This window comes from Mobula birostris, chromosome 10, assembly GCF_030028105.1.
Source record: "Mobula birostris isolate sMobBir1 chromosome 10, sMobBir1.hap1, whole genome shotgun sequence".
Classification (NCBI taxonomy): Eukaryota; Metazoa; Chordata; class Chondrichthyes; order Myliobatiformes; family Myliobatidae; genus Mobula; species Mobula birostris.
In genome coordinates, this window is record NC_092379.1 from 35,838,936 (window position 1) to 35,864,459 (window position 25,524).

Here is a 25,524-nt window from a genome sequence, read left to right on the forward strand (position 1 = left end):
AGAGCCTTTTTCCCAGGTTTGAAATGGTTGCCACAAGAGGACACAGGTTTAAGGTGCTGGGGAGTAGGTACAGAGGAAATGTCAGGGGTAAGTTTTTTACTCAGAGAGTGGTGAGTGTGTGGAATGGGCTACCGGCATCGGTGGTGGAGCCAGATACGATAGAGTCTTTTAAGAGACTTTTGGATAGGTACATGGAGCTTAGCAAAATAGGTGGCTACAGGTAAGCTGAGTAATTTCTAAGTTAGGGACATGTTTGGCACAACCTTGCGGGCTGAAGGGCCTGTATTGTGCTGTGGTTTTCTATGTTTCAATGCAAGTTTATTTTATGCAGAGAGTGGTGAGTGTACGGGATGGGCTGCCAGAGGCGGCGGTGGAGGCGGAAACGATCTGGTCTTTGAAGAGACACCTGAATGGATACATGGAGCTTAGAAAAATAGAGGGCTATAGGTAAGCGGAGTAATTTCTAAGGTAGGGACATGCTCGGCACAGCTTTGTGGGCCGAAGGGCCTGTATTGTGCTGTAGGTTTTCTTTGTTTCCATGAGTCTCCTCTGCCATTCCATCATGGCTGATTTATTTTTCCTCCCAACCCCATTCTTCTGCCTCCTCCCGTATCCTTTCACGCCCTTAACAAATCAAGAATCTATCAACCTCCACTTTAGATATACTCAATGACTTGGCCTCCAAAGCCGTCTGTGACAATGAATTCCACAGATTCAGTACCCTCTGGCTAAAGAAATTCCTCCTCACTTCTGCTGTAAAGGGATGTCCTTCTATTCTGAGGCTGTGCCCTCTGGCCCCAGACTCTTGCACTATTGGAAACCGCCTCTGTGCGTCCCTTTTATCCATACCTTTGCTCGAGCACTTTGGGAGGGTTTAAGCTGGTGAGGCAGCAGGGCTGGGACACAGGATACTAGTGTAGCAGGTGTTAACTCAGAATTCCATGTCAAACTAACTAAACAGGCAGGTCCGGTAAGCAGAGCAGGCAGAAATAAGTGGGAAAGCACGAGAGGGCTGGGAGGTTTAACCACATGTTTCCGAACACAGAAATTCACAGCACATTACAAGCCCTTCGGCCCACAATGTTGTGCCGACCAGGTAACCTACTCTAGAAACTGCTTAGAATTTCCCTAGCGCAGCAGTCCCCAACCACCGTGCTGCGGACCAGTACCAAGCCACAAAGCATGTGCTACCGGGCCACGAGGAAACGACATGATTCGGCGATAGGAGTCGCTGCACCTTTCCTCATTCCCTCTCACCCACTGTTCAGCTTGAACACACGCGAGGTCATTACTCGCACGTCATCCATGTCAGCACGGGAATAAGATCAGCTCCTCGAGCTTGCAAATGACGGCGGGCTGAACAGTATGTTTGACATAACATCTCTGCCGGCATTCTGGATCAAAGTCAAGGCTAAGTATCCTGAGATAGCCATGAAAGCACTGAAAACGGTGCTTCCATTTCCAACATATCTCTGCAATGAATGCAACGAAAACTAAATTGCGGAAAAGACTGGACATAAGGAACCCCCTTCGAGTATCGCTGACTCCCATCAGCCCGTGATAGGACCATCTTGTTGCAGGGAAACAAGCCCAGGGCTCCCACTGATTCAGCGATATTGGTGTGTTGCAATGATTTTATATGCTCATGCGGGGAAAATGCGTGCTGTGTGTTTAATATCCAAATGTTACTTAAAATGTTATGATGCTATTGATTTATAAGTGACTTGTAGAACCATACAACAATTACAGCACGGAAACAGGCCATCTCGGCCCTTCTAGTCCGTGCCGAACTCCACTCTCACCTAGTCCCACCGACCTGCACTCAGCCCATAACCCTCCATTCCTTTCCTGTCCATATACCTATCCAGTTTTTCTTTAAATTTTTTCTTTTTCTTCCTTCTTGTCATAGGAAGCATGGAGAAGATCCAGAGGGGACACAGGGGAGACTTGCCAGGAGGCTGCCTGCATTAGAGAGCGTGTCTTATGAGGAAAGGTTGAGTGAGTTGGGGCTTTTTCTGTTTGGAGTGCAGGAGGATGAGAGGTGTGGATAGAGTGGACAGCCAGAGACTTTTTCCCAAGGCAGAAATGGCCAATACCAGAGGCATAATTTTGAGATGATTGGAGGAAGGTACAGAGGTAAGATTTTTGTTTCACACACACAGAGTGGGTGGGTGTGTGGAATCCCCGCCAGGCGTGATGGTAGAGGCAGATGCATTGGGGCATTTGACAAATTCTTAGATAGGCACACAGATGACAGAAAAATGGAGGGCTATGTAGGAGGGAACGGTTAGATTGATCTCAGAGTAGGTTAAAAGATCAGCACAGCACTTTAACACAGTGCTTTAACGTTCTATGTTCTAGGTACAATTGCTCTGCCTAGTTTGCCAACTAACCAATTCACCATCATTAGCACTAACGCTGCAAGACAAAGCTCACATTTTTATGTCATCTTCTAAACTTCCAGCCACATCCAAATCATTTACAGGAGAGTTCCAGCACAGATTCCTGTGGTACGCCACGGGGTAATCACAAAAGCTGATCAGCAAATCAACCTTGAACCCAATTTGTGAAGTTACTTCGGATCCCTTGGTCTCTTGCTCATTTGGGGATTTTGTCAAAATATTTACCAAAGTCCCTGTAGACAACACCAACTGCATGAGTACACCCGTAACTCCAAGAAACTCAAACTGGCCGACAGAATCACCACTTGCACGCTGACCATTTCTGATGAAGCTCTGCCCAAGTGCAGCTGAATCCCGTCCCTCGAGACTTTTTACAACACCCTTTCTACCACTGATGTTAGATTCACAGCTCTGTAGTTACCAGTTGCTGCCTTCGTTGAAGAACGGCACCATACTGCTGGGATCCAGTTACCTGCCACCTGTTCTGTGACAATTTAGGATTTTAAACTACCAGGATCCTTGAACACACACAAAATGCTGGAGGAACTCTGCAGGCCAGGCAGCATCGGTGGAAAAGAGTACAGTCGACATTTCCAGCCGAGACCCTTCGGCAGGAGTGGAGAAAAAAGATGAGTAGATTTAAAAGTTGGGGGGGGCGTGGAAGGTGAGTGGAGAAAGAAATACAAGGTGCTGGGTGAAACCAGGAGGGGGGAGGGATGAAGTAAAGAGCTGAGCAGATATCACAGAGTGAGAGAAGGTTTCACTGACTCCCGTCGAAGGGAAGCAGAGATCACGGAGGGGGAGCAATGAGAGAGGGTTTCACTGAACTCTCAAAGAGACCTTGGGAGCTCAGCCCTTCCTTCCCATAACAGCCAAGGATACATTTCATCAGGCCTTGGAAACATATCCATATCCAACCCCACTGAAGACTCCTAATAACTCGGTTTCTTGCACTGCTCGAGTTTTCCAGCCACGTCCTTCTCTCACTCTGTTTCTCACGAAGTTTTCCTGGATCCCCCCTCCTTTGGGCCATTCCCTTTGAAATAGTTCGTGCTGATATCAGAGAAGTTGAGGTTCTGTACTGCTATAACCTGATAAATCGCACAACTGTGTTTTGCCTTTCTGCTTCATATCCAGGACATCTTTGAGGAGCGATGCCTCAAAAAGGCGGCATCCATGGTGAAGGACCCCCGCCACCCAGGACATGCCCTCTTCTCACTGCTACCCTCAGGAAGGAGGCACAGAAGCCTGAAAGCACACACTCAGCGATTCCAGAACAGTCTCTTCCCCTCTGCCATTTCTGAATGGACACTGAACCCATGCTCTACTTCACTACTTTTTATTTCTTTTTCCGCACTATTATTTTATATATTTACTGTAATTCACAGTTTTCTCTATTATTATGTGTTGCACTGTGCTGCTGCCACAAAGACAGCAAATTTCACAATATTATGCCGGTGACGTTAAACCTGATTCTGATATCCTTGCTTCTGTACCTCATGCTGAATACTGGGAGAGCTGTCGTATGTGACCACTCCTAGGGACTACCTGTACTCTGTTACTTGAAGCTCTTTTTGCATATTCCTCCAAGGAATGTGTGGGCATCACAGGTTGAAGTGGTATTTAATTCCTTTGTGGTGGGCTGCAGCCCTTGAGGTGTGGGTGCACCCACAATGCAGTTAGGGTGGGTGATCCAGGGTTCTGACCCAGTCAGAGTCAATGCCCTGGTTCAGATTTTTACTGCTATGCTGTAGGCATTTCATTTTAGCAGTTCTGTAAGAGCAATCTGTTCTGCTTTCAGCCTGTTTGGTTTTGAGCTCAGGAATGAGGTGTCATCCAATCAGGATGGTAGAATTGGGAGAAGGTGCTAGAGATTACTGGGCAGAGAGGTCTTTGTTTGGCCGGAGCTGGGAGAAGACAGGAGAAAAGATAGTGGACGATGAGGGTGCTTTCTGCAGATGAATGGCTTCAAGGAGGAAGGACCAATAATCCCGTGGGAAAGCCTCTTTGTTCAAGATGGATTTCCAGTGCTTTCACGCAGATGGAGGGAGGGTCCAGCACACCATTTACAGACAAGTTCAAGATTTGAGCTCCACTGTATACGTGACTTTTTAAGTAGAATGGGCCCTTTTTGCTTTTTTTCTCTTTCTTTCCTTTAATAACTGTTTGCTGAAGTTAACATTCTTAAATATACTCCTGAATAATTCTATGCAGTGTACAATCTGTTATTTTCTGCTGACAGGCGATTGCCAGGGGCAGTAAATCACACAGCATTCACACAAACCGGGGTTTGGGTAGGTGAGACATCCCAACCTCACGGATTTTGCGGGACCAAAGTCACATACACCTCAGATGTACGAAGCCTGAAGTTTCTCCCCGCGGAGTCCAGTGGCTGTTTGCGAGGGGCTAAAAGGCTGCATTTCCAGAGACGCCCAGTGAAAAGGGGGTTTCAGAAGTAATGGCAATATATTTCCAAGTCCGGTTGGTGTGCAGCTTGCAGGTAATATTCCAATGTTTTGCTGTTCTTGGCTGTTTACATCAAGTTCAAGTTTAATTGTCATTCACGAATACCCATGAATACACCCAAACAAAACAGTGTTCTTTCAGGGTCAAGGTACAAAACACAGTACCAACAGTCATACACAGCACGTGGCACATATAGCAGTAAAATATAGTCACACAACAAATATAGTCCAAGTCCCTGAGTCCATGAATGTTGCAGCAGTCTGTAGTCGAACACATACATCCTGCCTTCTGCCAAGCAAACACTTGGGGGGAGAGGGACAGCACCAACGTTAGCTTAAACGCTGCGCTACACCACCTCCAGTGCCAGCTCTTGATGCCTCTCTCCTGGGTGGCTGCAAACAGGCGGCCCCATGGCTTGAGGCCACATCCGCTCACCCTGCAGGGGTGTCAGTCACCCCTGCTGCCAGCCCCTGTAGTCCGCAATAAATCAGAAGACCAGACTTGCAGCATTACACATTAACAATGCTCAACAGGGTTTTGCAATCACAAGAAAAGAGACTAAGACAATTGCTCGCTGCCAGTCTGCACGCCAACCACATTGCTGACTCTCTGACGCAGGGAGCAGAACGATCTGCCCCAAGTCCAGCTTCTTCAGTTTCTACGCCGATGGGGTAGGTGGGCAGCACTCTTTAAGTGCTTAACTTCCAGCAGGGTCTTGAGATTGTAAAGAAATAAACAAAAGATAGTAACATGTTTGGCTGGCCCCGTAGAACCCGCCGCGCCCCAGCACACCGCCATCTTACTGGAAGTTCACCAGTAGAGGCTTGTGGATTAGTAAGGTGTGTCCCAGAATGTCCTCGTCCTCGATATTTCAGTAATAAATCAATATTATGGTGCCACGCCCACCACACCATTCACTGAGTGAATCGTTCAGCCATTCAACCCTCTCTATGACAGTAACAATATCACCCTCCTGTGAGCTCATTTGCTTAACTAGTAATGTTGCTTACACCAAAATAAATATAATCTTGCATTTCTTATCAGACTGAGGTTTGCTCTCCTTACTGGGCTTGCTTTGTTTCCCTTCGATATTTAACTCCACTGCCACCTCAACTGTAAATGTGGCCTGTGGCCCATCCCTATGAGTTTGAATCCCAGCGAGCACACCCGCAGGCTGTTAGCCCTGTTTTGGTCCAGCCCGTGCAGGCATATCTTTCTGAGGTGTTCCTGCTGATCCAGAGGTCTAAATTTCAAAGTACATTGCTACCAAAGTATGAACTCCATATACAAGCAGGAGATTCGTCTTCTTGCAGGCAGCCATAAAGCAAAGAAACACAAGAGAATCCATGGAAAAAGAAAGAATCCTAAACAGCAAAGACTGTCAGACACGCAATGTGCCCAAAGAGAACAAATCGGGCAAACAAGGATAAAAAAATAGTAAACCAGTAAGAAACAGAACATGAACCGCAGGGTCGCCGAAATTAGGCCCACAGGCAGGGAGCCAGTTCAGATCAGTAGATGGCTGCAGGCCACAGCAAGGGAATCAGTTCTGTGCTGAGAGAAGTGAAACCAGTCCAGGGGCCCAATGGTTGCACTCCACAGCCAAGGAGCCAGTTCAGCACTTTATCTGAGCCAGGGTCCCAATGGTCGCAGGGCACAGCCAGCAAGTCAATTCAGTACGGAGACAAGTGCTGACAGTAACAGTCGGTTCACTGCTGAGGTGTGTAAAGCCTCACAGAGAAGTTAGTCTTTCCCCCTGCGACTCTTTAAACTTTTTAACCTGGCTCGTTGTTGAAATCGACTGAACACCACTTCATTTTCCCCTCTCAGGCCACTCTCATCCAACCTGAAGTCCACTCCCAGCAATGGTCGCGGCCGCTGCACCTGCATTCTTGAGAGTCCAGATTGCCAAATCCTTGAGGATACCGCAAAAACGCCAGGTCGTGCAGACCTCTCGACACCCTCCAGAACCTATCAAGCTCCACTTTAAATACACCCAATTACTTGGCCTCCCATCACCGCCTGTGGCGATGAATTCTGTAGACTCACCACGCTTCGGCTAAAGAAATTCTTCATCTCCATTCTAAAGGGATATCCCTCTGTTCCAAAGGCTGTGCCCTCCAGTCCGAGACTCACCCACTTTTAGAAACATCCATTTTATCTAGGCATTTCAACTGAATCTCTCCTTCACCTTGTCCAAACTCCAGCAAAGCCCAGGCCCATCAAATAAATCCAGGGAAAGAAGTTAATTCCGCAACTGGAATGACTGTGGGGGCCTTTAAGTACACTTGTAAATTGAAACTAGTTGCGTCAAAAAACTTACAATTCCCTCAGCCAGATAATGTATAATGTCCATTTCAAGGTACTCAGATCTCTAAGCAAAAGACAGAGCCATAGTCCACTACAGCACGGAAACAGACCCTTGAGAAATAAAACTTGAAAGCTGTAAGCCATCTGGTGGGTCAACAGGTCATTAAATCAGTTGTCCTTCAGCTAACACCATCAGTCCATTTCCACAGGGACGGTTAGGAACTCTGCCACACGAAATCATAAAAAGTCTCGTCCTCAACTCAATTTTTACTCCAGACACCTTGCAGATTAAACACAAAACACCGCTACACCTCAGCAAATAACGAAAGCACAGAAGCTCGTATGAAGCAGATGTCAATATTGGAAGGAGCAGCTTTGGCAAAGTGTTAATTGATTTTTTGCAGAATCTAAACATTCACAAAGAATATATTAAAAGAACATTTTAAACAAATCCATAGTATTTTTGTTAAATTCTTTATTCTTTAGTGTGTGTTCTTACTGTACGTTTTATTCATGAAATATTTTAGCAGCTTGTGAAGTGTAATGGAAGTATTGTCAAAGTTATACTCACGTTATGCAGAACGGAGTGGTCATTCTGCAATGGTAGTCGGAGTCACTAGCCATGGGCAAGTACATTGTCAAAGCTATACTCACGTTAATGCAGAAGAGGGTGGTCATTCTGTGAAGGTAGTTGGGGTCACTGGCCATGGGCAAGTACATTGTCAAAGCTATACTCACGTTAATGCAGAACAGGGTGGTCATTCTGTGATGGTAGTTGGGGTCACTGGCCATGGGCAAGTACATTGTCAAAGCTATACTCACGTTAATGCAGAAGAGGGTGGTCATTCTGTGATGGTAGTTGGGGTCACTGGCCATGGCAAGTACTTTCGGCACAATGGTGGATTCTGCCCAGTCTTTGCCAAACTTCTCCACCAACTTGGTCAAGTTGTTGGTCGCGGCCTCGCGAATGGCGTACACTGCAAGACAGCGTTCACAGGTCAAGAAATGATCTGATCGCTGTTACTACTTGATTTTCAAATATGTACCTTGCTGATAAAATACAAAGTTCCGAAATGAAATGCTCGTACCACCTTCTTCAAAGTGTCAACCAGTTCCATACCAAGTTACACACAGTGGAGGAAATTATGCACTTGGAAAGTAGCATTTTAATATACTTATTTATTATTGATTATTTATTGAGATACAGCGTGGAACAGGGCCTTCTTGCCCTGCGAGCCACCCCCGATTAACCCTAGCCTAATTATAGGACAATTTACAATGTCCAGTTAACCTACCAACCAGTAGGTCTCTGGGAGGAAACAGGAGCACCCGGAGGAAACCCACGCAGTCAGGCTGAGAATGTATAAACTCCTCACAGGTGGCAGTGGGAATCGAACCCAATTGCAAAGTGTTGCGCTAACCAGACGCCACTGTGTCGCCCCAGTAGATACTTAAAAAATACTTCGAATAGATTACCATTATTTATTACTTAGTAGTCTGATTGGTCATTGTAAACTGTCCTGTGATGAGGCGAGGGTTAAATCGGCCGGTTGCTGGGCAGTGCGTCTCGTTGGGCCTGTTCCATGCTATTCTGGAATAATTAAATAAATAAACGTATTGGTCAAAGTCAAGTCTGTTTCTTGTTGCCATGTGTACAAGAGTACGACAAGATTGCTTGCAGCAGTAATAACTGGGGGGGAGGGGGGCGCCGGTGTTTGAACTATGATGGTATTAGACATTGGGCAGGAATCTGGGAGTACAAACTGGGATGAATGCACTCAGAAACACACAATTGAAATGTGGAAGTCGTGTTGGGCTTCACTTGGATGGAGCTCTGCAGAGTTTTGTCCCACTGAGACAGGGAAAGAACAGAAGGGTGAAGGAGCCATGCTTGACAAGAGATGCGCAACAGCTAGTCTAGAAGCATAGGATGCAAAGATCAGCCTGGGCTCCAGAGGGTTACAATGTGGCCAGTAAGGGAGTGAAGAATGGACTTCGGAGAACTAGGAGGGGCCACGAGAAGGACTTGGCGAGTTGGATTCAGAAGAAGAACAGGAGGATGGCCAGAGTGAGAGTCTGGGCCGGCCAGAGCTAAAAGAGGCAAAATGTTTGGAGTTGGTGGACTTTGGGGGAGATCCGCAATGAATACTTTTCTTTAGTAATCACCAGTGAGAGGGACCTTGATGCTTGCGAGGGCAGTGATATGCTGCAACATGTTGACATTGAGAAAGAGGATGTTCTGGAATTTTGAAAAGCCCTAGGATAGATAAGTCCCTGGGGCCAGATGTGATATACCCCAGGGTTACTACGGGAAGCAAGGGAAGAGATTGCTGCACCTTTAGTGACGATCTGGGCATCCTCACTGGCCAGTCCTCACCGGAGGAAGTACCAGATGATTGGAAGTTGGCAAATGTTATTTTCTTGTTCAGGAAAGAGAGTAGGGATGACCCTGGGAATTATAGACCAGTCAGTTTTACTTCACTGGTGGGCAAATTACAGGAGAAGATTCCTACAGACAGGATTTACAAGAAGCATAGTCTGATTCCGGAGAGTCAGCATGGCTTTGTGAGGGGCATGTCGTGTCTTGAGCCTGACCCAATCCTTTGAGGATGTGACAAAGCACGATGAAGGATTTTTGGTTAGGCACCTGGTAGGGTCACTCAGCATCATGGAAGCACCAGTAAGATGACATGGACAACTTTGAAGGACTTTCGTTCAACAAAAGTAACGATTCATCAAGGCGATACTCACCGCGATCCACCAGCCACGTCATGCACAAGGAGTTCAACTTCTCATCAAAAAACTCCACTCCCTAAACAGGTTTTGACAAAAGAAAGAATGTTGATAAAATAACCCCTCGAATTTCTAGTAGAACATGCCAACTTGCCACATTTGCATTGTAGCCGTCTTCACCTTTCGCTACTTACCAGTACAGTTTGCTAACTCCTTTGAGCCAATGGTGAAGGGGTCACACAAGAAAGACTGGCAACATGCTCTAATAAACTGCACAAAACTAGATTGTGCCGTGGCAGAAGGCTACACAGAAGATACCCTATCTAAGGGACTTGCATCTAGTATTTTGACTATCCTTAATTAATTTCTTTGTGTCAATACCAGGACTGTGATCCATGAAAAATAGGAAAAATCTTAAAAGTGTCCGATGGTTTAATGCAGACAGTAAGAACGTTACTAACCACTATCGGTGGCGTAGCAGTTGGCGTGACACTATTACAGCTTGGGAATTCTGATGTCACCTGTAAGGAGCCAGTACATTTTCCCTGCGGAAAGCGCGGGTTTCCTCTCACAATCCAAAGACGCACCTGTTGGTTTTTTTCTCCACTTGCCTCAGTGGAAAAAGCCTGCTTGCATTCACTCTATCTATACCCATCATAATTTTATATACCTCTATCAAATCTCCCCTCGTTCTTCTACGCTCCAGGGAATAGTCCTAACCTGTTCAACCTTTCTCTGTAACTGAGTTTCTCAAGTCCCAGCAACATCCTTGTAAACCTTCTCTGCACTCTTTCAACCTTATTTATATCCTTCCTGTAATTTGGTGACCAAAACTGAACACAATATTCCAGATTCGGCCTCACCAATGCCTTATACAACCTCATCATAACATTCCAGCTCTTATACTCAATACTTTGATTAATAAAGGCCAATATACCAAAAGCTCTCTTTACGACCCTATCTACCTGTGACACTACTTTTAGGGAATTTCTATCTGTATTCCCAGATCCCTCTGTTCCACTGCACTCCTCAGTGCCTTACCATTAACCCTGTATGTTCTACCTTGGTTTGTCCTTCCAACATGCAATACCTCACACTTGTCTGTATTAAACTCCATCTGCCATTTTTCAGCCCATTTTTCCAGCTGGTCCAAGTCTCTCTGCAGGCTCTGGAAACCTTCCTCACTGTCTACTACACCTCCAATCTTTGTGTCATCAGCAAATTTGCTGATCCAATTTACCACATTATCATCCAGATCATTGATATAGATGACAAATTACAATGGACCCAGCACTGATCCCTGTGGCACACCACTAGTCACAGGCCTCCACTCAGAGAAGCTATTCTCTGATACCACTCTTTGGCTTCTTCCATTGAGCCAATGTCTAATCCAATTTACCACCTCTCCATGTATACCTAGCGATTGAATTTTCCTAACTAACCTCCCATGCGGGACCTTGTCAAAGGCCTTATTGAAGAAAATCTACTTTGTGTTTGCACACCGAAACTGAGAGCGATTTGCTTCCTTAAAACCAAATACATACTAAATCCGGTATGATACAGGAGAGCTTAAGTAAGCTACAGAGAGTTATAAAATTAGTCAGCTCCATCGTGTGCTCCAGCCTCCATATTATCCAGGACATCTTCAAGGAGTGGTGCCTCAAAAAGACACTGTCCATCATTAAGGGCCCACCAGCCTCTTCTCATTGCTACTACCAGAAAGGAGGGACAATTTGTCTGAAGACACACACTCACTGATTCAGGAACAGCTTCCTCCCCTTTGCCATATGATTTTTGAGTGGACACCGTACCCATGAACACTACCTCACTACTCCTGCTAGTTACCGACACAGAGGAGGACTCTACAACAACCAGTTTACAACCAGCACGTCTTTGGGATGCAGGAGGAAATCAGAGTGCCTGGCAGAAACAGAGATGAGGAGCGACTCTTCAGCCAGAGGGTGGCGAATCTGTGGAATTCACTTCCATGGAGAACCGTGGAGGCCAAGATATTGGGTATAATTAAAATGGAGGCTGACAGGCTCTTCATTAATCAGGGCGTGAAAGGATACAGGGAGAAGACAGGAGAATAGGGTTCAGAGGGATCACAAATCAGCCATGGTGGAATGTTGGAGCAGACTCAATGGGCTGAATGGACTAATTCTGCTCTCAAGGTCATTTGCTTCCAAACAATTGGTTTATTGATCATTACAGAATATCTCTCTGGTGCTTCCCTCTCCCCTCCCCTTTTCCCAATCAAAGATTCAAAGGTTACTTATTTGTTTTCAAACAACTCTTTATTGCTTTTACAGAATGAAAAGTAAACACATTCGATCATCCATAGGTTTGAAAGTGCAACAAGGTTAAAGAAAAACGGAAAAATAAAATACATCAGAAATAAAAGGAAAAACAACGCACAAAAAAAGCAAACACCCGGCCATTAAAAACAACCTGTCAATTCAATTTGTTACTTTCATCATCCCAAATATTGTTCTCCAGAAACTTGTAGAAAATATCCCAAATTTCCCGACATTTGCCAAGTTTGTTTTTCTGTGATGTAGTTGATCTTTTCTAGAGCAAGATACGAAGTCACTCCTTTCAGCCATTGTGAAAGTCCACTGGTTGTGGGTTTCTTCCATGAATAGGCTATGCAACGTCTGGCTTCCAAAAAACAAATATTAAGCAGAGACCTTGCACTTTTGGAGGTTACAAAGTCCTTTGGATAAATGTTCAGAATACATAATTTAGGATCAAGGAGCACCTTTTTTCCAATAATCTGACTAATCAAATCCAGCACCTTCTTCCAGAAGCAGATTATCTGGGGGCACTCGCACATACAATGGAACAGAGACCCCTTTTAGTGATTACATTTAAAGCATGTGTCTGGAATGTTGGGGTTAAAGTGACGAAACCTGACTGGAGTAATGTACTGTCTGGTTATCCGTTTAGAAAGAGTGTTCACTGACTGGGTTTGAACGAAGGAACAAGCTTCTGACCACTCTTTTTCTGACAGATTCTCATGCAAATCAGTTCTCCATGCTTGTAGCATGTTGCTTGATGATTCTTTGCATTTACTTGCAAACAATTTGTATGTAGCCCCCCGGTAAGCCTCACACTCGCTCAGCTCGCTTTCGTCTAGGGGGAGCAGCCTTCAGCCCCGCCAAACGGGGAGATCAAGTTTGTGTGGATGCTGTGTGATGTACCCCACACCGCCAATTAACAGACAGTACGCCATATGCGATTAAATGATTACACTTTATAAGTATTTCTTGGTGATGGGTTAGTAGAAACAAATAGAATAAAGGTGCCAAGTCAGTAACTCTTTCAGTTCAGTGCACACTCGTTGGAGCTCTTACAGAACCGGGTCCCCCTTCCTCCAATCGATGTCCTCCGAACTCCACCGACCCACGAATGGGACCACCCTCGGTGATCCACCAAACACTCCACACGAGTCTGTCCTTGTCTCCTCTCCTCGCTGAAGACCCTGGGCCTCGGACTCCCGCTCGGGGTCCGTGCCGTCGCCCAGCTTACAGCATCTCTCTCCTCGCGTCTCCTCTCTCTGTCCCCATCACGCCTTCTGCCCAAAGCCCACGAAAAACAATAGCTTACAGACACACAAGAAAGAATACCATCTATCCCAATTGGTTAGCAAATGAATACAATTCCTGTATCAGTAATTATAACCCAAACAAGCTGCTCTAGAGAACCACTGTCTCAGCAGTTAACAGTACAGATAAGCCATTTTATTAGCCTTGGCAAGTAACATAAAAGAAGAAAGCCTTACATGTCTAATTCAGACACTTGTCCCCTAGCTTCAGATAATTTCAGAGTGATGTCTTCTAGGGTAAATAAAGGAGGGAGCTTCAAACTGTAACTTTGCCTGGACATAATAAAACTTTGCAACTAAAGGCATTTAAAAAAGTGTTTTGTTGGAATTCCATATGTGGCCTTGAGTTCTTCAAAAGACATAAATGAATTGCCATTATAAAGATCAGACACCTTAGCTATGCCTCGGGGCGGCCAAGTTTTAAAACTAGGATCCGCTCTGCCGGGCTGGAGCTATCATTACCAAAGATAGGAGTAAACTGGGATAACTGTGATGTCTCTCCTATTTACGCAAGAGCATCGTGCCAAATCATTGTTGTATTTTTTAAGAAAGGGATTTTAGATTGTGTGACCAGGTTTTTCTTATTTGCTGAATACATATATAGTTCTAGAGGGATATTGGTCAACTGGGATTCCATTGAGACCCAAGGAGGGGAGTGATCCTTAACAAAATAAAACATTCCTGCTCTAATTTGGGCCGCCCAGAAATACCATATAAGATGTGGTAGCTGTAAACCACCTCTATCATACGGCAGATATAACAGGGAAAGCCTGAGTCTTGGACATCTATTGTTCCAGATGAAATTAGAAAAAAATTTCTTTAATAAATAAAAGAAAGAGTAAATAAGTACATAGGGATTGGATAATTATGTCTGCGGGCAGGAGCAAGCATGAACAAATTAGGATATAAACACCTGCAATGGTTGATACTTAGGCTTATATACAACATTTTGGACCAGTGGAAATGGTCCAGAAGGGTTATATGGAAACTATTATTACCATTTTTCTTAACAACTAATTCCATTACTTAGCCTAATTGGTTAGATTTACCACAGTACATAATTATCTTTTTAAATGTTTATTTTCCTTTTATATCATCTCAATGTGTACTTAAGAATGTATAAATAATTGTAGTTTTATACATATAAAAAAATGGAAAAGGTTATATGTGTGAAAAAAGTACATGATATTTGTGAATTCCTTATCCAAATAAAAATAAAATTAAAAAAAAAATAAATAAAAGAAAGATGATGGAGGAGAAAGTGGGGTAGATTGGAAAGGGTACAGGAACTTCAGTAAAATTGACATTTTTAGAATGTTTATGCATCCAATCAAATTTATGAGCAATTTCGTCCATCTGTTTGTAAGTTGAATAACTGAGTCTGTGAGAGGTTTATAATTAGTTGGGATAATTTTATCAATAGTAGGAGTAATTTTAACACCCAAATAGGTAAACCCTGTTCTGACAAAATGACATCATCCATGTACAGGGCTGTGTGATGTTCTACATCTCCTGTAGTTATTCCTGTTATGTTAGCCTGTTTTCAAATTGGCATAGCAAGTGGCGCAATGGCCAGGATAAACAGGAGGGGAGATAGGGGACAGCGCTGTCTTGTTCCCCGTTGGAGTTTAAAAGATGCCGAAAAAAGCTCGTTAGTTGAAACTTCAGCCTGTGGGTTAGAATATAGAAGCTGTATCTTAGAAATTTTCCCCCTATTCCACTCCACTCTGTCGAAGGCTTTCTCGGCATCCAATGACAGAATAGCGCTATCAGAGCTTCCAGATTTTTCATGAAGTATATTAAGCACTCTTCGAATGTTGTGGAAGCCCTGCCTTCCCTTACAAATCCATTTTGGTCAGGGTGGACCATTTTTGGCAACAGTGGCTCCAGCCTCCAAACTAATACCTTACAGAGAATTTTGAGATCATTGTTCAGATGTGAGATTGACCTATAAGATCCACAAAGGGATGGTGGTTTTCCCGGTTTTAACAGTAGTGTGATTGCTGCCATATTAAGAGAGGAGGGAAGGGATCCAGTGTCAAATGACTCCTGATACATAGAGCTGGTATTAGCTTGGTCTTAAAGATTTTGTATATTTCAATTGGAATTTCCATTGGGCCCAGGAGTTTTCCCTCCCTTCATGTTAGTTATAGCTGCAGACAATTCCTTGGCCTCTAAGTTAAACTCCAGTGATGTCAAGGACGTTTCATCTCGGGGTATAAGTTGTAACAAGTCGAGAAATTCCTTTTGTATTTGTGGAGCTGAATCTGAATATTCTGAGCTGTACAGATCTTGGTAAAATCTCAAAAAAATATTGTTTATTTCCTCTGCGACAACAGTTGTCACCCCCTCATCTGATTGTATGGAGTTTATTGCCCTTTCTGTTTGGATCTGTTTGATGTGCAGGCCAAAGGCTCACTTATTATCATGTACAACTCTGAGATTTGTCTTCCCCAGATAGCCATGAAACAAAGAAAAAACATGAAAGTCATTGAATAGCATCATGATCATCAGCCCCCCCAAAACCACCACTCCCTCCACACAGGAAATGGAACAGCAACAACCCCAGCCCACCCCCCGCACAAAAACCAACAGAACATTTTACCCCCACCCTCCCCTCGCACAACAAAATGAAAAGAAACACACAATATAAAAACAGAATATAAAATCCCTAAGTCTGACAAAGTCCGCAGTCCTTAAACAGGGGCCTAAACCTGATGGTCTAAACCAGGGGTTTCCACCCCTGCTTGGTTAATGGTCAATTAAAAAAAAGGTTGGGAGTCCCGAGTCTAAAGTAAGACTACCCATGTCAGTGGGCTACAAGTATAATTGTTACTATCGCACATTTGCTTCTGGTGCAAAAGGAAAGAAGATGTTCAAAGTTATTTCCGTCTTTAAACTAAAGTATCAATTTGATATGGGCAATCATTTCCATTCTGCAAATCATCCATATGGAAGCATTGCTAATAGACTATAAAAACATTTTAGAATAAACCACCCACCAGCAGCCCTGCAAGCAGAGGCATGTACTCGATTATCGCAAGGCGCACTCTCCATTTGGCATCTTCTGCTAATTCTACAATGGCTGGCAGGAGAGACTGTGATAACTGGTGAATTCCAACAACTTCATTCACGCAGTCCAGATTGGAGATAATGTTCAAACGGACCTCAGGGCACTAGGAAGGAAAGGCAATTTTCTGAGTACAGCAAAGGTGAAAAACATTCATACTGCGAACGCTGTCTGACAAACACACTGGCGCTCCCCAGACTCTCTGCTTTCAAAGTATCATCTTGGACATTTATGAAACATTAATCCCACAAAAGAAATATGAATGCTACTTTCACACTTACAGTACTTAGGCACATGCACATCTAGCCAGGGTGCCAAAGACTTTTGCACAGAACTGTACTTGCCAACGTGCAGTGGAGAGCAAGTTTGTAAATCTGGCGGGAGCACAGGATGTTGGGAATGGTGAGAGTGGTGCACCCACGGGAGGGGTGTGGGACAGGTGGCTGAGGACTGCCAGGGGCAGGAGGGGGTGGCGCGAGTGCAGACACACTCAGCCCTGAGAACACTAGCAAGGGCATTTGATTCCAAACAATTGGTCTATTGGTCATTACAGAATGTCTCTCCGGTGCTTCCCGCTCCCTTCCCCCTTTTCCCAACCAAAGAGTCAAAGGTTTGTTTATGATCAAAGCACGTATCCAAATACAACCCTGAAATTTGTCTTCTCCAGATAGCCACGAAGCAAAGAAAGAAGATGAAAGTCATTCAGAGAGAAGCATGAAACCTACACCTCCCCAGCCCTGGTACAAAAAATAATGGCATCCTGATCATCTGATCCCCAAAACTACCCCTCCCTCCACACACAAAACGGAATAGCAACATCGACCCCCCCCAATCCATTCCCCGCACAAAAAACTAACAGAGCATTTTACCCCCAAACACCCTCCCCTCACACAACAAAACGAAAAGAATAAGGCGATGAAGAAAACAGAATATAAAAACCCTAAATCTGAAAAAGTCCACAGTCCATAAACACAAATGCAGAACCAGGATATCATCCTACGCTATCACCGACATTCACCAAAAGAGGGGGACAGGGACACAACTCCCCTCTCCCTGCCCCCTTCCCACTCTCAGTCCACATCAGAGACCCATATCAGACATCTGTGAGGTTTATCATCACTCACAGATGTCAAGAAATTTGATTGTTTTTTGCGGCAGCAGCAGCACAGTGCAGTATAAAAGAATTACTACCGGACCGTGCAAAACTCAGACACCCTAGCTATATACACCAGCCTAAGACTTCTGCACAGTACTATACATTATGGTCCAAGTTATGGTCACACGAGCAGCATGCCAGAAATTCGAGAGTCAGTTCGCAGAAGTGAGTGCAGTTGCTTTTATTAAGGAGAAGGTGCTTGGGAAGCTGAAAGTTTTGAAGGTAGTCAAGTCACCTGGACTAGATGGGCTACACCGCAGGGTTCTGAAAGTGGCAGCTGTAGAGATTGGGGAGGCATTAGTAATAACCTTTCAAGAGTCATTAGAATCTGGAATGGTTCCAGAGGACTGGAAATTTCCAAATGTCACTTCACTCTGAAGGGGGGGAGGCAAAAGACATGAAACTATAGGCCCTTCAACCTGACTTCAGTGGTTGGGAAAATGTTGGGAGTCCATTATTAAAGACAAGGCTTCCAGTACTTGGAGGTGCATGGTTTCCTTAAGGGGAAATTACAGGCAGGATAGACAAAGGAGGGTCAGTGGATGTTGTTTACTTGGAGCTTGACAAGATGCCTTAACAAGTTAAGAGCCCATGGTATTACAGAAGATATCCTAGTAAAGATAGAAGATTGCCTGACTGACGAGAAGCAAAGAGTTGCAAATGAAAGGGGCCTTTTCTGGTTGACTGCAGGTGACCATTAGTGTTCCACAGAGGTTGGTATTGTGACCGTTTCTTTTCAAGCAGATGTCAATGATCTGGACAACGGAATTGATGGCTTGGTGGTCACATTTGTGGATGATACCAAGATAGGTGGAGGGGCAGAGATTCTGTAGAAGGACTTGATAGATTGTGAGAATAGCAAGGCAGTGGCAGTTGGAATATACTGCACTGACCGAAAGTGTTTCTGGTAGGTAGGATTCCTCAGCCTTGGGCGGCAGCCCGCTTAGGAGAGGGAAAACCCTGATTTTAAACCTCCACTGCCTTGCAGTCATGCCCACCCATGGGAAAGGCTTTGGGGGTAAACCCCTAAGGCAGTTTGATGTTGTTTACAGCTTCACTCCGGCAACCCCTGCGATGACACTGGTGCCGAGCTGTATTGGCGCTTGCCCTTCCCTTCAACAACATGAGTGACGTGGAGAGGGGGAGCCTGCTGCAGGGGCAAGAGCCGGTCCTTCAAACCTTCCTGCCCAGGAGAGGACACAGTCCACCAGAGGCACAAACCCATCATCTCCGGGATCGAAGGGTGCCTACTACCAGAAACGTATGGCCATGCACTTTGGTAGAAGGAGTAAAGACGTGTACTATTTTCCAAATGGGCAGAAAATTCAGAAATCAGACATGCAAAGGCAATTGGGAGACCTCGTGCAGGGTTCCCTAAACGTTATCTTGCAGGCTGAGTTGGTGGTACGGAAAGAAAATGGAATGTTGGCATTCATTTTGAGAGGACTAGAAAAGATATAAGGGTAATGCTGAAGCTTTATAAGGCATTGGTCAGAACGCAGTTGTGGGTATAGTGAGCAGCTTTGGGCCCTTTATCTAAGATGTGCTGGTATTAGAGAGGGTTCACGATGATGATCCTGGGAATGAAACATACAAGAGGAGTGCTTGACGGCTCCGGCTCTGTCCTCGATGGAGTTCAGACGGGAAGGAAGAGGGGTGAATCTCATTGAACTTATGGAATATTAAGAGGGCTAGAACAGAGAGGATGTTTCCTGTGACCGGAGGGCACAGCCTCAGAATAGAGGGATGTCCATTTAGAACAGAGCTGAGAGGAAATTTCTTCAGTGAAAGGGCGGTGGATTTGTGGAATCCATCAACGCTGATGGCTGTGGAGGACGAGTCACTGGGTATATTTAACATGGAGGCTGACAGGTTCTTGATTAGTCAGGGTGTTAAAGGTTACGGGGGAGAAGGCAGGAGAATGGGGCCGAGAGGGTAATAAGCCAGCCATGAAGGAATGGCGAAGCAGACACGTTGGGCTGAGTGGCCTAATTCTGTTCCTGAGTCTTAATTGTCCTTTATTGTCCGTTCACTCTCCCGGAGTGCAGGCGAGCTCCTCGGGAGGGCCATGGGAGGAAACAACGGTCATTTTGTGAAAAGCTGCATTTCACAAAAGAAAAACACTTGAATTTCTGCGTTTGAGAAATCTTTCTGCACCTTTGGCATAAATAGATGCAAAATACTAATTACTATTAAATTATCCAACAGTTCAAATCATGATTCGGCAGGCTTTTTTCTTGATTTCATTTCAAACGAACAAATAATTCAAGGCTTGAATTAACAGCTGACAATTTGAAGATGTACACTTGGAATCTGTCAGCTGTGCCTGGAAAATCGAGGCATTTCCGACATTTGGGGAATCTTTTCGGGTGTAGCACATGAAGGGAATCAAGTCTGCAGACATTGGAAATCCAGAGCAATTCACCCAAAACGCTGGAGGAACTCAGCAGCTCAGGCAGCATCTATGGGAATGAGTAAACAGTCGGTGTTTCAGGCCGAGGCCTTTTATCGGGACTGTAAAGGGAGGCGGAAGATGCTAGGATATAAAGGTGAGGAGAGGGGAAGGAGGCCAGCTGGAAGGTGTTAGGTGAGACAGGTGGGTGGGAAAGGTCAATGGCTGGAGAAGAAAGAATCTGAGAGAGGAGAGGAGAAGAGAGTGGACCACAGGAGAGATGGAAGGAGGTGGGGACCCAGGGAGAAGTAATAGACAGGTGAGAAGTAAAAGCTCAGAGCGGGGAATTGAGGAAGGAGAGGAGAGGGGAGAGATTTTTTTTACATTTTTAAAAGTAATCTTAATTCTGTAAAAATAATGAAAGAATGCAAATTTCCATATTAATTTAAAAATCCAGAATTTGCACATGCAACAGTTTTGTTTAAGTTCACGCCAAAATAAACAAGGAACTTGATGGATGGAGAAATAACAGCTCCATCACACCATTAACCGATTCATCTTTAATCCAATATGCACTCAGATTACAAACCAGCTCACATCACTGCTTCTAAAGAACGCACTGCACATTTGCTCTTATCTGAAGCTCTCAAACTAAAAGAACAGTTCGAGAGACTCCGGTGGAAGAAACAGATGTTATTCCATTCATGATTCAGAAAAACATAAGAAATCGGAGCAGGAGTAGGCCATCCGGCCCATCAAGCCTGCCCCGCCATTCAGTAAGATCATGGCTGACCTGTCCATAAACTCAGCTTCATCTACCTGCCTTTTCCCCATAACCCTTAATTCCCCTACTATCTATCCTCTCCAGCCCTTCACCTTTCCCACCCATCACCTGCCTTCAACTCCCCTCCCCTACACACCAACCTTTCCCATCACCTGGTCTACCTATCACCTACCAGCTTGTACACCCCCCATCCTCCCAACCTTCTTATTCTGGCGCCTTCCCCCTTCCTTTCCAGTCCTGACGAAGGGTGTCAGCCCAAGGGTTCATTCCCCTCCATAGATGCTGCCTGACCTGCTGAGTTCCTCCAGCATTGTGTGTGTGTGTGTGTGTATGTGTGTGTGCACGCGTGTGGCTGTGGATTGCCAGCATCTGCAGAATCTGTGATTATCCACTTTAGAATGCTGGACATCACCGCACAGCTTCAAGCAAACGGCAGTTACAATGTTTGTCAACAGGAAAGAAAGCAGATGAACATGGGCCAACTGCTGTCCCCTTCCAGGAATCGATATCAGTGAGAGTAAAAGCCTAGACACATCAGTCTGTGTTGCAACACGTCCCGTTCTGGCACACTTATCCAGATACCTGTATCTCGTGGTGGAGCATGGACTGCTCGTCACCTTCAGCAGATGTACAAGTTCCAGAGACGACAACCAGCTTTTTGATCGCCTAATGAACAATAAGCGACCTTTCCTCAGCACTCTGGACTTGACAACAGCTTCCAAACAGCACACAGAAGAAAGCTCTCCATTGGTGTTTGCCTGATTTCGGTAGGCTAATCAAATATTATCCACGATGGCCACCAGTCACGCAAGGGGTATGTTAAAGTTCGTACTTCATGATAAAATTACCTTATCTTTGAGCTGAGCCAAGACCAGGGGAAGCAGGTGCTCAACAGTGCTGTCCTTGCCCAGGATGGTGGACAAGCCCATAATAACAGAGGCCAGAGCTGACTTCACGTGTTGATTGGTGTCAGACACAAGTTCCTGGAAAAGAAACACAAAAAATGATTAAATGAAAACCTAGACAGATATTTCAGTCAACACGCACAAAATGCTGGAGGAACTCAGCAGGCCAGGCAGCACCTACAGAAACGTCGACTGTACTGTTCCCCATAGAAGCTGCCTGGCCTGCTGAGTCCCTTCAGCATTTTGTGTGTGTTGCTCGGATTTCCAGCATCTGCAGATTTTCTCTTGTTTGTCGTTAGATATCTCAGTCATGATGCCATCCTGCTCTATGTTCTTATGATCCACCTGGTCAGTCATGGATCATTCTTAAATAATTTCTTTTACAGTTTGATATTCTAGTTCATATAAATCATGGAACAGAACCGGCCCTATAACCCACAATGTTATACTTAAATTCCTAATCAAGTGGGCAATCTAATCTACACGATGTCCATATTCTTCCGTTTTCCTCACATTTGTGTGCTTATCTCAACGTCATTAAAAGTCCCCGATATATCTGCCTCCACCATCACTCCAGGCAGCCAACACCATGTTAAAAAACCAGCAACACACACAAGATGCTGGAGGAACTCAGCAGGCCAGGCAGCACCTATGGAGAAAAGGACAGTCGACATTTCTGTCCAAAACCCTTCGGCAGGACTCAGCCCTTTGGGAGAGGGGGAGGGAGCAGGAGAGGGGGATGGGGAGGGAGTGGGAGAGGGGAATGGGACAGGAGAGGGGGATGGGACGGGAGAGGGGGATGGGACGGGAGAGGGGGATGGGACGGGACAGGGGGCAAGATGTGACTTGTGCTTGGACATTGAGCTTTTCCAGTTACAAGCAGTTCAGAGTGATAAAACTTGAATTAAAAGGTGCCCGAGTCCTCGTTTCAGACCCACCCAAAATACTGAGGGACTTTTTCCTGAAGTGAATGAGATGGGTTGCTACATTAATTTTAGATAGACTGTATAACCAGCCAAAAATTTGAGAAGGCATATTACCTTAACATACGGCAAGATGTGACATATTATGACAGTCTCCCTGCAATCTACTGGCAAGTTTTCACAGAAATCTGCAAGATAGAGTACTGCATGTTAGAGAGTTATTCTCAAACAAATCAATGGAGTCAGAGAAAAGTACAGCACAGAAATAGGCCCTTCAGCCCATCTATTCTGTGCCGATCCATTTAAATTGCCTACTCCTATCAACCTGCATCTGGACCATAGCCCTCAATACCACTACCATCTGCGTACCCATCCAAACTTCTCTTAAATTTTGAAATCGAGCTTGCACGCACCACTTGCGCTGGCAACTCGTTCCACACTCTCACCACAATGATAAATCAATAAAGTTTCACAGATTAAGCAATTGCTGAAAAGCATCTGCCTTAATATTTGTATCTTCTCAGAAGATTGTGGCAAGAGAAAACATACATTCTGAAGCACAATTTAAGTCGCACAAGGAAAAGCAAGGCCAGCACCTACAGTGTAAACATCAAGAGTCAGACAGCACAGGTTCAATTCTGGCACATCTGTACGTTCTCCCTGGAGTAAACCCAGAGAGAAAAATCCGGAGCCGGATTCTCCGAGGCAGTCCGACGTTGAGTTCAACGCTGACTGGCAACTCCTGCGAGGCCACTGGTACCAAACTGTATCGGTCTCTGCCGATCCTTTGGATTCATCAGATGCCTGGAGAGGGGGAGCCTGCTACATGGGCAACAGCTTACTCTCCATATCACACTGCCCTGGCTTACGTATCACGTAGACAGCTGCACGTAACATCCATGGTGGACCCTGACCAACGGAGGGCCTCGGGTTAGGCAGTCAGTGGTACAAACGTAAAGAACACCACTCACTCTTTTTCACAATCTCACAACCTTTCAAGGCTCTGCACAAGCAATGAAGTGCACTTTGTAAGGAGCAGCCACCATCGGAACATGAAGTCAAGTGGCACACAATTCCTTTCCATTTGCTGTCATCCAGTTCTGGGATCAGATCAGGATGCCAAAGGGGAGGCATGCTGGCATGCTGTTCTCACTTGGAGAAGTGTCACCTGGATATGTGGTACCACATTAAATAGAGTCATAGCAAAGCACAGCGCAGAAAAGGCCCTTTGGCCCCTCTCGTCCATTCTGAACAATTCAAACTGTCTACTCCCATCTGCCTGCACCAGGACCATAACATCCCCCCCGCCCCATATCCGTACTATCCATGTACCTATTCAAACTTCTCTTAAATATTGAAATCAAAACTGCATGGACCACTTGTGCTGGCAGCTCGTTCCACTCTCATGACCCTCTGTGTGAAGAAGTTTCCCCTCATGTTCCCATTGAACTTGTCACCTTTCACTCTCAACCCATGACCTCTGGTTGTCGTCCAACCCAACCTCAGTGGAAAAAACTTGCTTGCATTTATCCCATCCATACCCCCCCCATAATATTGTACCTCCATCAAATCTCCTCTCAATCTTCTGCATTCTGAAGGATACAGTCCTAACCTATTCAATCTTTCCTTCTAAGTCAGGTCCTCCAGACCAGGAAACATCCTTGTAAATTTTCTCTGCATTCTTTCAACCTTGTTTACATCTTTCACAGGAGTTCAAAGTTCAGGGGTGTCCAGGGAAGGGGTCGCACCTCTGGTGAAGGGGCTTGTCGTGTCCATTCCGGGGCAGCTCACTCACTTTTGCTCCCCACCGGACACTCATCTCTCCCCTGTGGCTGCAAGCAGCCATTTGCACGTGACAGCAGTCTCATACTCCGCTGAGATTCGGACAAGCCAGTCCTAGCACGCAAAGTCAGCCTCAGCGGACTGGGTGGGTGCGATCTATAGTAAAGCCCAACAGCCATGAAGGTGGCTCTGCATCGCGCTGTGGAGAACGAGGGGCATGAAAAGGCACAGAAAGCGTCCTGGTCATCCACTGCAAACAAGAAGACCCCAGTTTCTTCTGGCGCTTGTTCATACCACTGGACCCGGACTTCTGAGGCCAAGAGAGTGGAACTGCCACAGTACAAAGGCTTTTCCATTTTGAAAACTCTCCCGCACAGGTTTCCTGTCATCGTCGGACAAAATGTGCAACCACCATGCGTACTATACACAACCTTGACATTTGTCTCCTTACAGGCAGCCACAAAGCAAAGGAACCCAACAGAACCTATTAAAAACAGAAAACCATCAATCACACAATGCGCAGGAAAAAAAGACAAATTGTGCAGACAAGAAACAGAAGTAAATAATGTTCAGGACTGCACTGCAAAATGCCAGGTTGTACAGCTGGATCAAAGGCCTCGTCTCCACTAGGAAAGTTACAGGCACAGATTGCAGTGTCATTGCCCAGAACGAGAGTCTATTACTAAAGTAATTGATAGTTGTTTCTGCTGCCAGAAAGTTGTCACTGTGCTTCAGCAACAACATCTTAACCGGATGGAAAAGACAAGAATGAGAATTCCCAACCAACCTTTAACATTGTTGGCCCCAGCTGCTCGCACTTCAGCCTCACAATCTTTCAACAGGTTTTGGAAAGCAGGAACCAGATCATTTTCCGCAACTTCAGGACCCACGGTTTTCTGAAGCTTTAAAGGCAAGAGAAACTGAATGAGTAACAAAGATAGAGCGGGTTTCAATAGCAGCAATCTCTGCATTAACACGTGAACAGAGGAATCAC

At 45.2% G+C, this 25,524-nt stretch overlaps 1 protein-coding gene across 1 annotated transcript in view; it reads right to left on the bottom strand.

The window, feature by feature from the left end:
- Positions 1-25,524, bottom strand: part of LOC140203581 (serine/threonine-protein phosphatase 2A 65 kDa regulatory subunit A beta isoform-like) — a 71,455-nt gene that overhangs the window by 16,884 nt on the left and 29,047 nt on the right. Inside the window, 6 exon segments of the mRNA XM_072269626.1 lie at positions 8,001-8,155; positions 9,930-9,990; positions 16,521-16,694; positions 21,769-21,903; positions 22,866-22,936; positions 25,318-25,432. Coding sequence (XP_072125727.1) covers positions 8,001-8,155; positions 9,930-9,990; positions 16,521-16,694; positions 21,769-21,903; positions 22,866-22,936; positions 25,318-25,432 — 711 coding nt within the window.